The following is a 17,243-nucleotide window of genomic DNA, read 5'->3' as shown; positions in this document are numbered from 1 at the left end:
ATTTGACATAAACATGTATTGGTGGATAGCAAATTGTTTATAAACTTTGTATTAATGACACATGTAGACTTGTTGATCATTGTCATTTAATTTTTTAGAGAAAATACAAGGTGTGTCAAGTAACTACATTAGTTGTTGTTGCATATTTGTGTATTTACTTTATTTTGAATAAAAGGCAAAATCTCATATGCGTTAATTAATGTACTATAACAATGATCAAGATCAAGTGTTCCTAACTAGTAATGCACAGCTATTTGTTAGTTATTTGGATAATAAAGTAAAAGACTTATGATTCTTTTCTAAAGACAGATTGCATAAGACAATTTTTATGTAATAAAACCGTATTAATAAGCAATGTTTTGAGAAGAAATACTAACTTGGATTAGTATTTTATCTCTCAAGGTTAGGTCATAGGCAACAAAATACTATTACACAGCACTATCAAGCAACTGACGTTGAAACATTGATAATTCATGTACAGTAGAAACCCGTTTACACGACCCTAAATGACCCAACAACGACGATTACAAGTGCACTTTTCATGTCCCCTTAATAAAGCCAAAACACCCAATGATTTATTAACCTCTATAACACAACTATTTTTATTAAAACAACCTCAAGAAGACATCTTATCAAACTCGATGTCTATATGAAACAGTTCTCACGGGAATTCGCCAGAGTGGATGTTTCGGGGGAAACAACGTCAATCCAGACTAGAACAAGTAAAATTCCTACTCCACACACAAATCATTCCTATTTTACAGAGCATAGTTTTTATCATTGACAGATCAGTAGCGTGTCTGTTCATTTTAGTCTTTACTGTATTACTGATAATTTGTTGTTTCATCTCATGTCCAGTACCGGTATTATGTTTTTTTGTGCTTGTGAGCTGTAAATGTTTTGTGTGTTTGTTGAGTGGTAATCATGTCTGGAAAACAAACTAAATTTATTAACAGTAGAATTTTTAAGAAAGATGGTAAAGCAAGCAGAATTCCCAAATAAAAAAGAAATCTGAAATTACTCGGGAATTTAATATTTCGTCAACTGTGTTGCATACAATTAAAAAAAAAAATTTTACTGTAGTGTATTTTTTATAATACTCACATTTTATTTAATAACTTATCAACATTTCATACACAATAGTAAGGCCTAGGCCTACTGCATTATATAGCACCTTGATAACAAGATTATTTTCCTGATCCCTAGAAACACGTCTTATCGATGTTCTACTGTATCACATTTCTTGAAAAAGATGCTTGCTAAAATGCTTTTATCAAATTAAAAACAATACTTTTTATCGTGTTTTCTTTTTGTAGCAGACACACTTGAGGTGTGAAAAGTATAGGCTAATAAGTTTTTGTTTAACTACTACAAATATTGACTATATTTGTTTTGGATCGGCTTGAGTTTTTTTTTTTCAATCGGGCTTAAAGTAAGCACAATAAATAAGGCATTTTGAGTCAAGTGGACTTACGTTCTTTAAAACTATTGTTTTTAATATTACAATAGTAGCTAAAGTGTAGTAAAACAGATAATGTCAGAAAATCTATAAAATTGTTAATCCGTCACCAACATAATATACTTAGCGTTTAAAAATTGAAATAAAGGTCGCTCGCCAGTTTAAGTAACATAAGTTAATATAAAATAGGTTTAGGTAGGCTACCTTAACGTCGTCAATCCTAGTAGCCTATAGTCTTAGGCGACTAGTTTCTTATACTGTAGCCTACCTACGAATGCCAAGTTACCGGTAGCAAAATTGTAGTTAAATAAAATGTTCCCAATTTCTCAGTTTGATTTTTATATCAGCTTACAGGTTAGAATTTAACCTGGTATCCAGTAGGCCTACCCTGTTTCAAAAAGTTTACTTACCAATTTTAGCTAAAAATATATTTGATATAACCTAATTGTAATCCAATTGTGAAAGAAGCAATTAATATTTTAAAAAAATACTATATTGAAAAAACAGATTAACTTCTATCAAACAGATGAATACCCGAAATAGTTGAAGATTTTCAAATATTATTACAAATAATGAATATTCCCTGACCCCGCAGGAAATAGAATGACGTCACAAACATGTGTACATACGTAGCAGAAGACAAAATGTATTATTCAATAAAAATACTAATTAAAAATCAACTTACCACAGGTATTGATATATTAAACTTGAAGAACATAAGAAATTAACTAATACGTATTTAAATTGCAGGAAACCCGATTAACTTACCAGTCAGAGCTTCCAGAGCTTGGAGGATCAAATTGAAGCAAGCTTGCGGCCATTATGTTTGTTGGTTTGTTGTCTTGTTTCTTTTTTATCTCTGTCTGTCAGCTGTATGCATTGCATTCGGCGCATTGTGTGTAAATTTCAACATATGATTTAAGTAGAGTGGATAGCACACCACGAAAAAATACCATTACGTTGAGTCATTGATTATGAAAATAAAATTATCAATGACTCAAAATTTCCTTGAAGCTTTAAAACTAAAACAATTAATTAACTTATTGCAAAACCATCCTTAAATTATGTTTCCTGAATTTTCTGCACCAGGGCCGAAATGAAAACTATGAAATGCAGAAGTGACGCGCACCTGTCCGTTCTTCTTGGCGATGTGAAGCTCAAAATCAGAATTTGTATTGCCATGAATACAAATACCACCAACGCAGTAAACCTGCAGACTCGAATTTCCATTTACCCGGCTTGATTTCTAATCAAATATTCCCTAAAAATGTTCAGATTTATTTCCTTTAACATTAATTTTAGTGAGTACTTAGGTTTGCTGCTACGGGGAAGATTTTGAGATGTGTTTTTTTTATATATTAAAATTTTGATACTGTAGCTTAGTATGAAATAAACAAAATTGCCAAATTTGATTAAAATATACCCATAAATCTGCGACAGTTTATTTCTTCTCCTTAAGAATGACATGAGAATTTTAAATTTACGATTTTTTAAAGTACCTCCGTAACCGTTAGGCATAGGCTACAACAACGGATTCAATATACAAAATTATTTCTTTTTTAAGCTCTACAAATCGGTCTGAAAAGAAATTATAACATTTAATGATTTTACAGTAACAAATTGTAAAAAACAATTTTTATCCCATAAACCCCCGTTCCCATAGTCCGATTGTGCTGGTTCGCAAACTCGTTCGAATAAACGTAGGTTTACAAGTTTGTACCAAATTTAATCAAAATTGGATCATTTTTGCTCGAGTTATCGTGCTAACGGACACACTTACACACACATATATTCCTTTTACATACAAGAATACAGTTTACCCATGGGCTCTCCCCTCTCTGGACTTTTAGCAGATATTTACATGAACAATCTAGAAACAACGAGGATTTTGAATGAAACAAATCCTTACTAAATCAAAACTATTATATTGGTACCGATATATTTATGATATTCTTTGCCTATTTGAAGGCACTCAAATTGAAGCAGAAGAACTACATAAACACATAAATTCTCTTTCATCGCAAATTAAATTCTCTAAAGAAGTACAGTACAAAATTCACAAATCAACTTTCTAGACATAACAATTTCGAAAGAAAGACACATGCATAAGTTTAAAATAGACCAAAAACCAACTACAACAGACATAATCATACCATCAAATTCAAATCACCCGTGGCAGCACAAACTGTCAACTTTTCATTCAATGCGACACATCGATTAGTAAATATACCAATGTCAAGCAAAGATTTTGAAAAAGAGAAAAACATCATCCTATATTTAGCCTTAAAAAATGGGTAGCCTACAAATCTTCTACTGTATAATTGAAAAAATTATTCGAAAGAAATTTAAGAAGAAATTTAAAACACAAATATCAATTGAAGAAAACAATAGAAAAGAATATATTTGCATACCCCATAGTACAACCATAAACAAAGCAACAAGAAAAACCTTCCAAAACTCTAATATGAAAATAAGTTACAGAACTAAAAATAACGCCTTTCAGATGATAAAAAACAAAATTTATAATAAAGCATATAACAAACAAGCTAAAGATATAAACAAATCAGGCATTTATCAAATTAAATGTTCAGACTGTAATAAATCCTACATTTTTTTAAGAAAAGGTTCCAAGAACATTATACAAGCGTTAAATCAGGTAACAAAACGACAATGAAATCAAATTTTGCAGAGTACCTAATCGAAACTCGACATGAATACAAAAATATAAATGAAAATTTAGAAATCCTAGAATATTAAATAAATAAAACAAAATTAAATGTCTAAGAAATTTTGTTTATTTCATACAAGCTATTATCAACATTGCAATACAAAAACACACCTTCCCCCAAACATGCTGTCCCTTTAGCAGCAAACATAAGTACTTACTAAAATCATTGTTATTTAGATAGGAAATAAATCTGACAATTTTTAGGAAATATTTTAGTAGACATCCGGGTAGAAAGCCATGGTAGTCTGCAGGTTTGCTGCGGCGGGGGTATTTTAATTTTGGTCCCTCGTTTTGTCGCTTTCATTCTTCTTCTTATTTCTTCATCTTCATTCAATCAAGCAAGAACAAGAAGAAGAAGAAGCTGAAGTTCCCAATCCCAATCCATCCAAGTCCCCAAGCCCAAGAAGTCCAAGTCCAAGTACTCTTGCTTTGCGGTTCTCGAAGTCATTGTTTGTTGTTTTGCCTGTATTTAGAGTGAAAATCATTAAACACATCGTAGGGTTTACCGAATCCGTCGAAATGATAAAATAGTTTAGTTCTCTTGCAGTGTAAAATCATAAGTTTGCTTCGTTGATGTACTGTTAAACGCATATTCTTACGATTTTATATTCCGATTTTTGACTGTCCTTCCTACCTAGGAAGCCGACTGCTCAGTGGCTAAACCCACACAGGTAAATATGAATTTAGTTAACGGATTATCGTAGATCTTAATTCATTTGTAGATTTTTAAGTGTGAAACCTTTGTGCTGGTTCCAAATCCACTCTTAGTAGACTTAATTGCTTTATTATGTGACGGTTAAAATGGCGGTCTGGATTTCCCGCCATTTTGTACTTTGAATTTAAACCCTGTCTGCCTTAGCCTTCTTACTGCTATTCAGTATTCTTTCAGTCGAATCAGTAGGTTATTCATTGCTGCTGCTGCTGTGCCTTGCCAATTCACATTATTTCAGAGTTGATCTACTATAGGGACTCATTGAATAGTAGTAAGGTATTACCACACAAGACTAGGCTCTAACTAGGCTACCTCTAGGAAAATAAAACCAAATGTTCCATAGTAGGCCTAGCCTATTGTGTGCAATAATCCCAAAAATATACAGTAACTTTACCTAGGGCACATAGGATACAGGCCTAGGCTTATCATAGGCCTAGCTTAAAATTTAATAAACACTTAAAGTTTGGGCAAAACTTTAACCCTTAGAGTGCCAGGCGAGAAATAAAAGTAACGCTCAAAAAATGCCGATGATTTTTCCCGAAGGTCGCGCTAAAAATGCCGAGCGCAATCTGGCGATTTTTAGGTTAAAATTTCGTAAAAATCGAATTTTTGATATTTTGACCAACGAAAATCGATCTATCGCATCTAGTAACTTTCAACTCAATGTTAATATATGGGTTAAAAGAATCCGAGTATCCATTCGGTTGTTATGACAACTGTTCGATCATTACGAAACGTCCGGTCAGCCGGACGTTGGCACTTTTGGCTCGTTCTATAAACGTCCGGTCGGCCGGACGTCGGCACTTTTGGCTCGTTTTAAAAACGTCCGGTTCCCCGGACGTTGGCACTCAAAGGGTTAATATCTGACTCCACCGAATTATAAAATGATTGATTGGATCAATAGGCCTCTAAACTTAGCCTGACCAAAAACCCAATAGCCTACCCATTGTTATTTATACAATATTACTTAATTACGACTGAGTTGGATAAGCTACCTATCAAAGTTTTAACTTACAAAGTTAAATTTCTATAGGTCTATTACGGACACATGTGATTTAACTTTTAACCTTTTGTGTTCTGAGGTTGTGCAGAATTCAGTGGCGGATCTAGAACAGTCACAAGTGATATGTGTGTAAACTCAAAATGGCAGTTTTATACCATTTCTTTGTCCAAAGTTAGTGTGACAAATAATTTTACGCAATGTGTATGCTCTACTGTATTTTATGCAGTAAAAAAAAGTATAGGCCTAATGTACGCCCGGGGGGGGGGGGGGGGTCCCTCCCTTCACCCCCCTCTGGATCCGCCACTGGCAGAATTACATTCAAGCTTGATCAAGTAGCCTAAGCCTAAGTTGATTTACTTATTAGGCCTTTTAAGCCTTAGGCATAACTTAGCCTACTGAGGCTAAGTGACCTAATTTTTTTTTCGCACCACTCTTAAGTTAAAGGAAAATATGTTTCAATTTATTTTTGTACTAAATTTCATGTTTAGATTACATTTGCCTTGTTTGAGAGTTGGACTATAGGCCACTAAGTGCACTCTAGCAGATATGGGTGTAACTTAAGCTTGAACTTTAACTTAGCCAAGGCTTCTAATTAGGCTACTAAATGTCCTCCCCATTCATTAACTTAGTTTTTAAGTGAACAAAATATTTAGTTATGTTTTTCCAAAATAATTAAGTTCTTACGATAGTAGGCCTAATTAAACAGATAGGGCCTAATAGGCCCCCTACCGGTAGAAAAAAATAGAGTTTTTGCATTTAGGCCTAAGTTTGGTTACAAAAAGGTACATGTTGAAGTACCGGTACCTCCCAGATAGGTAGTGGGGGGAGACAACGACGGAACAGCGTCTCAGTCGTCATCTCCCTAAACTTAGGCTAATATTTTTTAAGCAACGGTTATTTTAATTTTCAAATGTTTCCATTATGATTTGGTTTTTACCAATTTTTTAAATAGCAACCCAGCAGACGCACAGGCAGCACTTGCCTATGTCTGCTGATTTTCTTAAATCAAATAACTTATGTTAATACAAAAATGTTTCTTTTTTATTTTATAGTTTTAGTTGAAATATTTTGTAATCGTAATGTTAAAAAGTAGGCCTATGTATTTTGTATTCTGTAGGCTATATTATTTGGAAAATAAACATATTATTTCATTCATTCAGTGAGTGTTGTGACTACGTTCATCTTGTCCATTGTCATGTATCAAGAACCACATCAGAGAAGGGCCTGGACCGCAAAATTGGTGCATGTTGAGTCTCGATATTTTACAAATTATAAATGAAGACGAGGTAGAACAAGGTGTACTTGACTATGTGATGGAGTGTGAGAAATGTGGGCAGGAATATATGCTATGATTGTGAAACGTTTTTCCGGTGAAACCATGAGCATTCATCAAAGTGTTTATTAAATATAGTCAGGTAAACTTGACCTCGCACAATTTTTCATTTTGATATCCTATTTAAAGTTTTATCCAGGCCTACCTCTTGAATCCTATTACCATCAGCATTTTTAACACAAATTATGAATATAGGCCTAGGCCTACTAGCTGATCAAATAGGCCTACATTTTTTGGAGGTATGTCATCTACAGTAGGCCTTATGGTGTAACTTGACTTCCACTGTGCAGCTAACTTATGCCTACTTACTTGAGACTGCTTACTGCTGTTTTTCTCCGCAGTCATCAAGATTGGGGGAGGCGCCATCTTTTTCTTTTCTTTTTTCATTGTTTTCAGGTTTATTTTGGTTCAGGTTTATTTTTCTTTGGATTGTTTTATTGTCTGCAATTGTAGGCTATATGATCTTCTATGAATTAATTCAAGTTGTAAGTAGGAACTTTCCAGGAAAGTTGAGTGGAGAATTTTCTATCATCTTGAATATTTTTAAGCCGGTTTAGTAATACCTGAGCTGTATAATTTTATTGCTCTAAATGTTGGCATTCTTGCGGTTTTTTACAGTTTAGCCTATGTTGGGGTAAGTCATTTTTCCTTCTGTTGTTGTGGTTATGGGTTTGTTTAAATTAGTTTTATAGGATCCAGTTTTTTTAAATTGTTTTTTTTTTATAACATTGTACATTGCCCCCTTTTTTACTCAGTTCTAACTGTATGATACTTAACAAATAAGTCAGTCAGGAATGGGTTGAAAAAATAAAGTATAAACATGGACAGTGTGCAACTAAATCTGTGTTGTACTGTCTGTATTCAATAATCATTCAAAATCTTATCAGATCCATACGAGCTGTCTCTCAGGCTCTGCTATGATTACAACATGTGTTTTGTGGTTAGTTTTACATTTGCTTTGTTTTGTGTTTGGAAAGCCGAGTACGATGTCAGACAGCGACGGTAGTAGTCCAGTAAAGGAGAATGGCGCACCGAGCAGCGGTGAGGAGCCCGCGCCCAAGAAGGCTGCACCAGCCAAGAAACTCACAGTTGAGAAGATATACCAGAAAAAGTCCCAGTTGGAACATATTCTACTCAGACCAGATACCTATATAGGTAATGTATCTTAAAATTATATTTTTTAGTTACTAGGTTTATATTTTAAAAAATTGTCTTCACTTTGGTAAGACGATAAATTATAAATGTTCTCCTAAAAATCTGTTGAAGTCTGCAGGCTTTATCGGATTTGATTACATAAAGTTCCTTTTCTGTTCATGTTATACTTGGGTTTAGTGTCAACTAAGCCTTTCTATCCCCTTCTTATTAGCCTTATTATCCATTTTAAAACTGTCTACAACTAGCCTACCTAGTCTCCTGTTACAGGTTAGATTTGACTTTGACTTTGAATCCTGGTTTGCAAAACAAATTCAGTTGTCAACCTCTTCAAGCAATACTGGAGGATAACACTAGGTTTAAAATTAACTTACCACAGCAAAAATTTGAATTTTTCAAAGAGAAATGTTAAAAATATTCAGTTTTAACCACGAATACTAGAACAGACCCGGTATAGATCGTAAACATAAACAAATTATGTTACTGGCCCGAAAGTAAACATTTTTTAACATTGCTTAAATGGAACTGTTTAACGTTAATGTTATTAGTATAGGATTTAAGCCAGCGGCGTCATTTTTTTATGTTTATGAGCCATATCGGTCCGTTCTAATATTTGTGGGTTTAACTTTTTTGCAACACCTGCCGGCTCCTATAAAAAGTGAAGGCAATTAAAATAAATTCAAAAGAACACAAATGATTTTTAAATCCAATTTCCATTTTATTCCATAGAAGACTTCAAAAAAGTTAGTAGCTTATATAATTTTAATTTTAGTTCCATAGCAAAATTAGGGGAACAATTTATATTTTCGTCATGTGTAATAATGGTAGTTTTTTGTTTTATAATTTTTTAGCCTTGACAATAGATTATATTTTTATTTTATTTACTGCTCATATTATTATGATTTCAATAAGCCTAATGTTGAACCCTGTATGTTCAGTCACAAATTCTTAACTTTTTAAACATTATTTTGTTGACAGTAAGTAAATCTTCCTAGTATATTTTAAGCACTTTGTAATAGGTTTATAGCCTGTATTTGACCCTACTCAATGCATTTTATTTGTGTATAACGTATAAATAATTATTTGAATTGATGTTTTTAGGGTCTGTGGAGCCTGTAACGGAGACAATGTGGCTGTATGACTCCGAATTGGAAGCAATGGTACAGAAAGACATCACTTATGTTCCGGGGCTCTACAAGATATTTGATGAGATATTGGTCAACGCCGCAGACAACAAACAACGTGATGCCAAGATGGACTGCATCAAAATTGATATAGACGCGTAAGTTATATTGTTGGTTTGTATTTCAGGTAATGAATGGTGCCACAAAGAAAGAAGTTTAATGCAACCTACACAATTTATTGCCATCTGCTTCTTAGCTTGACATTTTTCTAGATCACCCCTTCCAGCCCTGTTTCCCAAGCGTAACTTATTTGCAGATGATATTCTACAAACAATATATCGTTCTAGGTACCATCCCAATTCCTATTTGGTACTTGCTAAAACACTTAACATGCCATGGCAATTTTCTTGATTTCTGGAACATGTGGTAGTTGCCCATTACTTCTGTCAACAAACCTTATATTGGCTGAGGTTATGGGTACTTATGCCACGATAATCCACTTATTGTTCTCATTTGAAATAAAATTTTGAAGATAAAAAAAATGTTTTAAAAGTAGATGTTCTTAATATTTTTTTAATTTTAGATTATTTTCAGTAGTTTGTAGCCTAACATGTGCTAACAGGTAAGCTACACTACTATAGCACATGTTAGGCTACAAACTACTGAATCTGGCTTGTCTCATTAGTTTAACTGTTGGATTTAAGGAAACCCCAGATAGATGGCGTCTCGTTATTTCATTTCTGATTAATATTACACAACGGAAATAGTGATTGTATATGTGAATGAAAATAGCTCAAAAACCACAAAACGGTTTGTCCCATTTCAAAACTTTCTGAAATTATTTTACAGTTTAACTTTAAGTTTACAGTTTTGAGACAAGCCTGTTTGGCCTAAAGAATAAAATAGTTGTATCAAAATCTCAACTTGTCTTGCAGTTGAACTTTAAACATCCTATTGAAATATCCAATTAAAAACATGATAGGTTAGAAAAGTAAATCACACATCTTACAGACTTGAGATTTTAACATTTAGATAAGTTGTTTTGTGACTCATAAGCTAGTTTCAGAAATAACTCTTACTTAAGATGTTAAGTAAATTAAGTGAATAAAATGAATGTTTGTGTTCAGAGAGAACAACCAGGTGTCAGTGTGGAATAATGGCAAGGGAATCCCAGTAGTGGAACACAAGGATGAGAAAATGTTTGTGCCTACGATGATCTTTGGCCACTTGCTCACCTCGAGCAACTACAACGACGAGGAGGAGAAGGTGACGGGAGGTCGTAATGGCTTCGGAGCCAAACTGTGTAACATCTTCAGCACCAAGTTTACCGTTGAGACATCCTCCTCGGAGTATAAGAAATGCTTCAAACAGGTACACTGAGAGATTGCCATATATCTTAAAGTTGTTTAATTTTTAAATTCTTTGTCCATTTTATATTTTAACCATGAAAAGTGTGAGCTTCTTTCAAGGTTTTAATAACTACTCCTGTGTTCAAGCCGGACAAACTGTAATTTGTAGGTCTTCATTGCCACACTGTACATTCTTCATGTATTGTCCTGACCCACTGCACAATCTTGTAAAACAAGTCAATTGCTTAATCAATTACTTAAAAGTGTTCTGTATCTATGAGCTATCGATTGTAGATTGTGATTTTTAATTATGGCTGAATATTCTCAACAGAAAATTCTGTTATACAGACATGGGGTAACAATATGTCCAAGGCTTCAGAACCCAGAGTAAAGCCGACGTCAAGAGAAGACGAAGATTACACTAAGATTACCTTCTCACCAGACCTGTCCAAGTTCAAGATGGACAGATTGGATGAAGGTACACCTAACTCTTTATATGTGGAGTTTGAGGGATTATTGCGGTCATTTTACATCATGATAATTTAAAAAAAAAACTAGTCAAAATTCATCCTATGACTTTCCATCCAGCGGTGATGGCAGATTTTTTATTTCTCTACCGAACCTTTTTTCCTTTTGTTCTTTTTTGTAGTGTAAAGCGGTATCCAGTAGAACTTTATATTTATCCGAATCAACTGGGACTGAAACACAATCGGACAATCAACAATTTGTATAGTCATATTTTTACTGAAATTTGAAACAAAATAGGCTGAGTCGAGCCGAGCTTTTAATATTGCTATCACAGAACGTGTCTGCAAAGATTTCACAATATAAAAAATCACTCTTTCACGGGAAACTCTTTCTTTTTAAATAATTTGGATAGTTGTTGAAGTTCTACTATATTTGCCTTGCCTTAATTTTTATATGTGATATAATGTATAGGCTACAACAACCCTCAGGATTTTCCAAATGTAATGTATCAGTATTTTAACTGTACACCAAACATTACAAAAGTATTGTGCTAAGACTTCCACTTTAATTAATTAAAGTATTGGAAACTGAAAACAATTTGTAAACGGGATTGATCTATGTAAGAAAAGTTTCTGAAGCTTATAATATATTTTTAATAATCAAAATCCCTGGAGCATATTTTTTGATAACTAAAGCATACAAGTTTATTGGTGGTACCAAACATTTAAATTTATTTTACGGTTGGTTTGTGTATGTATAATGTTTCTTAACACGTTGACTGCGCGTGCCGACTTTAGTCGCGCCGACAAAAGTCGGCACCAGACCAACAGAAATATATTGAGTCAGTGTGAGCTTAGCCTCAGACGGAGACGTTATAAACGTTGCCAGCCTGCCAGCTTAGAATGCGAGCTTTACTTTGGTGTAGGTTGGTACTAAAATTTCCCGTAAAATCCTGTCTGGCAATGCTTTTGTCCCGGTTTCGGGGATTTTTTCTCTTCAACCCACATTACAAAGACACTTGATATGGATCTGTGCAGTGCTGCTACCTTTGGGTGTTTCAGTGAACTACATCCACTCTCGGGGTAACGCAGCACAGTCACCACTGCTCTTTTGTGATTCGTCAGACTGAAATATTTGAATGCCAATTGCGTTCGTGATTCGGTTTTGCGCCGGGGCTTCGCCCGCCACTGGGGAGCGCCTGTAAAGTCGGCGCGCGCAGTCAACATGTTAAATTATTGTATTTTGGTACAACAAGGGGTTTCCCACCATGAATTGGTTGAAAGTTAGGATTACACTTGGTTATTGTCATGATTGTGATGTTTATTGTCCAGGTATTGTCTCTCTTATGACCAGGAGAGCCTATGATGTGGCAGCATCTACACGAGGTGTCAAAGTCTATCTTAATGGCAAGCGACTGCCTGTAAGTACATATAGACAGAGGCTTATAGATACACAAATAAAAGATCATAAAGCTTAACACTGATATTATTGTTATAACTATTGTTTCACAAACTAAAACTATACACAGCTATTACTATGTAAGCATGTAATTTAATCAATCAATTAAATTACAACCAATTAACTTATTACCTTTTAAATTAATGTTTTTGGTGATATTATGAGATACACTACAGTGGTTTTATGTTTGTGCAGATCAAGAGTTTCAAAGATTATGTGGAGCTGTTTGTGAAAGGCAAAGAGGACGATATGGGTAATGCCATCAAGATCATCTACGAGAATGTCAATCCTCGGTGGGAAGTGGCTGTCGCCTTGTCTGACAAAGGCTTCCAACACATGAGCTTTGTCAACAGCATCGCCACCATCAAGGTAACAATACTCCTGACGATCACAAATGGATTTTAGCTATTTTAGGCCTGTAGGAAAAACTTTCTTCATATTGGAAATTCAAATTTCCCTTCATTGAACATATAAGTAAAATTTATAATGAGAGATAATAACATCTAAAACTTTAATATTGCAGCTCAACTAGCATATTTAGAAACACAATAAAGAAGAAGGAATGAAACACAACTAACTTAGACATACCCAAGAAAAGAGTTCCACACAGTTGATTGCACACAAGTTCACTTCATAACACAATAAACTTGGTGTTGCACATTCAACTTCTTTCTTCTGAAGAAAGCTCTTTTAGGGGAAAAATTTCAAGTTTATTGTTGTTGAACTTTTTTGTGTTCTTTTAACCAGGCCTACCTGGAACTCTTTCCTTCAGAAAGTTAGTTGTATATCCATTCCTTTTTCCTCATTGTATAAATTATAATGTTAACGTTTTATATAAGGCTAGAACAAATTCACATTCAAATACAACACTATATGTAATAATGTAATTTTATATTAATATATTGATATTGTAATTATGTTATATTAAGTGAGCTTCTGTAAAATAGGACAGAAACTATTCTGTAGGCCTATTTTCTGTGTAAGGTTTCACACGTGTAAGGCAATTAAAGTTCATGTAGGCTACACTTTTACAGAACGTTTTGTATACCAGGGCGTGCTTTGGTCTACACCTAACTCACTGTAAAAGATTATTTAATTATTGAAAGCTTAATATACTCACAAATACTACACTTTTTCCCATACAGTACTGAAGTCAATAATGACATCAGTCCTTTATTGAGACATGGGAAAGCGATAGGTACTCTAAATGCATATATTATGTGTAATATAGAAGGAATTTATTACATTTTCCTTGTTTTTTAATTAATTTAATGTGGTGATTTGTTACAGGGAGGTCGTCATGTTGATCATGTAGCTGACTCCATCGTTAAACAGCTGATAGAAACCATCAAGAAGAAAAACAAAGGTGGCATGCAGGTAGAGTAATACTAGACGAGTTGAATTCTTGGTTTAACCTGGAAACTGTGTAATTATCATACACAAAATTCACACAGTATTTTGTATAACTAGGAACAATTATTTTGAATCTTTAGAAACAATGATTACTGTTAAATCTACTTTCTGTTTTATAACCAATTGTGGTACTACAACTCTTTCTTTATAGGACAATAACTTTATTTCTTGAGGTCATTCCTCTATGCGGTACTAACTGCAATTTATGTGGTTACAGGTAAAGCCATTCCAGATCAAGAACCACATGTGGATCTTTATCAACTGTCTGATTGTCAACCCGACCTTCGACTCTCAGACCAAAGAGACAATGACATTACAGGCCAAGAACTTTGGCTCCAAGTGCACACTCAGTGAAAAGTTCATTACCACTGTGAGTATCACTGTTGTATCCTACTTAGTCAACATTCATGTAAATCAGCATCAGCCATTAGATGGATTGTAAAGGTAAACCATTGCCGTTTACCAGCTTTTCAAGGTTAAGACCTTGTTGAAGCTGTGCTAACTTTGATTATAAGGATTAATTAAACTTGGTAAGAACAGGACAGATTTTTGTAAAGCTTTTATTTTTATTACACTTAAGAATTTGTCACAAACGCTGAATGTTTAAACAGCTGTTAAGTTAAGCAAATGGTATTATATGAAAAGCTTGTCTAGAATGTTGGCGTCAGCTCCTAGACTTAAAAAAAATTAAAACTTAATAAAACAAAACTGAACCCCTAAACTAAATTATGGCTTTGACATTCCCTAGTTCTCAAAACTATCTTTCTTTCAACACAAAAATGACGAAAATCCATCAAGTGGTAGATTCGTGAAATGAAAAAACCCAGTCTCGTTTTAATAAAAATGAGTTCTAGAGTTGTTTCTTGTTTCATGAGGCTATGGTTAAAACTTGTACTATCTAGTATCTAATGTATGATAAATAAGCATGTGTACATGTGATGTTGGAACCATATGAATGGCCAAGTATTGAGCAAGAGAGAGCCAACTACCTGTACTTAGTTTCTGTGATGAACAGGATATGATTTTTTTTATAGGATGTTTACAAAAATATGAAACATATCTTTTCCAATTTTCATCATGAATCTTCAGCTAAATGATTGTGTGGTACTAGTATCACTCAGTGGTTTTCTAACATTTGTACTTGTGTTTCAGGTAACCAAGTGTGGTATAATTGAGGCAGTATTATCTTGGGCCAAGTTCAAACAGCAGAACCAGCTGCAGAAAGCCTGCAGTGGGAAGAAACAGAATAAGCTCAAAGGTATATTTATTACTGTACACACAGATTACTGTAGTTAAACCTTAATGTCAAGGGAAGGCGCTAAACAATGAATCAGTTGTATTCAAGAATTTGTTGTAATGATTTTAGTTTTTCTGCAGAAAAATCTCTCGGCTTCAGAATTCAGCATAAGAGAAAAAGCTATCCACTAATAACTTGCTTAAGAATTAAGTTTAAGGCAAAAGCACACAAAAAGTATGTAATAGTTCACTTGGAGAGGCAACATGTATTATCTTAGATTCTTTGGAAAATATATCTCGAATATTATCATTTTTAGGGGTGGACAGGACTTTGCTTTTAGGTCGGGACAGGACAGGGGTGGATTTATATTTCTTTCCTGATTTATGAGAGAGTTTTGTGGTCGGATTTTTGCCTGCCTTGAGTTAGTTTTTAAGGTCTTGAGTAAATGTTTTTTGCAAATGACAATAATGACGAAAATACTGTTAATCTGCTGCGGCCCTGTATATATCATCATCGTCTCCCACGGTCATGGAAACGTCATCGTCATCATGCGTAATGGCTACAAAAGTGGTAAGTGGTTTAGTGAGTCGGTGGCTCAGTCGGTAGCGTCGCGGACTTCGGGCCCATGGCAGCGATGTCGTGGGTTCGGATCCTGGTCACTGCCGATAACATTTTATCAGTACAGTTCACCTTTGTACTGTACCGGCTCACTCCTTGCTTTGCTGTAAACGATCCACGCACGGGCACTTAGTCTATGTGGACGGGCAAATGCAAGGTTAAAAGAAGCCGCCAACCTCTTTAAAAAAAAAAAAAAAAAATCTTACAATCAGGCAATCTTTGCAGATTCCAAGTGCTAAAATGTTGTGAAAACTTTTAATTATGGTGATTAAAATTTTCTCCAATAATCTTAAACTAAAATTTGATTACTCCAGGTGTTCCAAAACTGGAGGACGCCAATGACGCAGGTACCAAGAACTCCCTGGATTGCACATTGATCCTGACTGAGGGAGACTCAGCCAAATCTCTGGCTGTGTCGGGTCTGGGAGTCGTGGGGAGAGACAAGTACGGAGTGTTCCCACTGCGAGGCAAACTGCTCAACGTCAGGGAGGCCACACATAAACAGGTGGGGGAACTAATGTATAGACATTCCATGACCCTGTGAAAGTTGTAGCCAGTAGGTAGATTTGTGGTCATCGGGCAACGAGTCAATGTGTCATAAACTACTGTGTAAAAGTCAAGTCGCCCTGAAGTAGGATACAACACTTGAATCGAAGCCGAAACTTCGGTGAATCAAAGTGGTTTTGTAGATTGACATAGTCGCCACCTGAAAACCATGAACGTACAATAAGTGACGGTGGAAGCTCATCCTGGAAAAAATGAACATAGTTAAATTCATCCATAAACTTTACAAGTGTGTTAATGTAAATTACTGAGTTTTGTTAAATAATCCAACTGAGCCAAACCGTGAGAAACACGTCCTGTAAGCTGTGATGATTTTTTCTTAAAGGGTAGAATTCTAGCTTACTTAAGAGGAAGTTAGGATTCAAGGGCTGAGTGACACAATATCACACACACAACTTTCTTAAAGGGTAGAATTCTAGCTTACTTAAGAGGAAGTTAGGATTCAAGGGCTGAGTGACACAATTGTCACACATACAACTTAACACAGATATTCCCTCCCAAATGAGGATTTCTCCAGAGTTTAGGTTGGAGAGAAATGTTACTACATTTACAATAGTACTGATATAATAACAGAAAGAAAATAATTTTTATACATATTATCACATTCTGTAAGGGACACATTCAA

The 17,243-nt window shown here is 34.6% G+C and overlaps 2 protein-coding genes across 2 annotated transcripts in view; one reads left to right on the top strand and one right to left on the bottom strand.

The window, feature by feature from the left end:
* LOC129002255 (uridine-cytidine kinase-like 1) overlaps positions 1 to 2,280 on the bottom strand; it is a 35,186-nt gene extending 32,906 nt beyond the window's left edge. The window contains exon 1 of the mRNA XM_054429922.1: positions 2,228 to 2,280. Coding sequence (XP_054285897.1) covers positions 2,228 to 2,280 — 53 coding nt within the window. The remainder of the gene's footprint in view (positions 1 to 2,227) is intronic.
* A 2,348-nt stretch (positions 2,281 to 4,628) lies between these two features.
* Positions 4,629 to 17,243, top strand: part of LOC129002139 (DNA topoisomerase 2-like) — a 34,138-nt gene continuing 21,523 nt past the window's right edge. Inside the window, exons 1-11 of the mRNA XM_054429738.1 lie at positions 4,629 to 4,858; positions 8,213 to 8,390; positions 9,489 to 9,669; positions 10,639 to 10,882; positions 11,209 to 11,338; positions 12,660 to 12,748; positions 12,982 to 13,155; positions 14,077 to 14,163; positions 14,417 to 14,569; positions 15,352 to 15,457; positions 16,369 to 16,559. Of these exons, the coding sequence (XP_054285713.1) occupies positions 8,222 to 8,390; positions 9,489 to 9,669; positions 10,639 to 10,882; positions 11,209 to 11,338; positions 12,660 to 12,748; positions 12,982 to 13,155; positions 14,077 to 14,163; positions 14,417 to 14,569; positions 15,352 to 15,457; positions 16,369 to 16,559 (1,524 nt within the window). The 5' untranslated portion in view covers positions 4,629 to 4,858; positions 8,213 to 8,221. The remainder of the gene's footprint in view (positions 4,859 to 8,212; positions 8,391 to 9,488; positions 9,670 to 10,638; positions 10,883 to 11,208; positions 11,339 to 12,659; positions 12,749 to 12,981; positions 13,156 to 14,076; positions 14,164 to 14,416; positions 14,570 to 15,351; positions 15,458 to 16,368; positions 16,560 to 17,243) is intronic.

Source organism: Macrosteles quadrilineatus, unplaced genomic scaffold (assembly GCF_028750875.1).
Source record: "Macrosteles quadrilineatus isolate MER2022 unplaced genomic scaffold, UCM_ALF_1.0 Scaffold_9__3_contigs__length_116548681, whole genome shotgun sequence".
In the NCBI taxonomy this organism is placed as follows: Eukaryota; Metazoa; Arthropoda; class Insecta; order Hemiptera; family Cicadellidae; genus Macrosteles; species Macrosteles quadrilineatus.
Note: the sequence above shows the minus strand (reverse complement) of the source record. Positions and strands in the feature narration are given on the sequence as shown.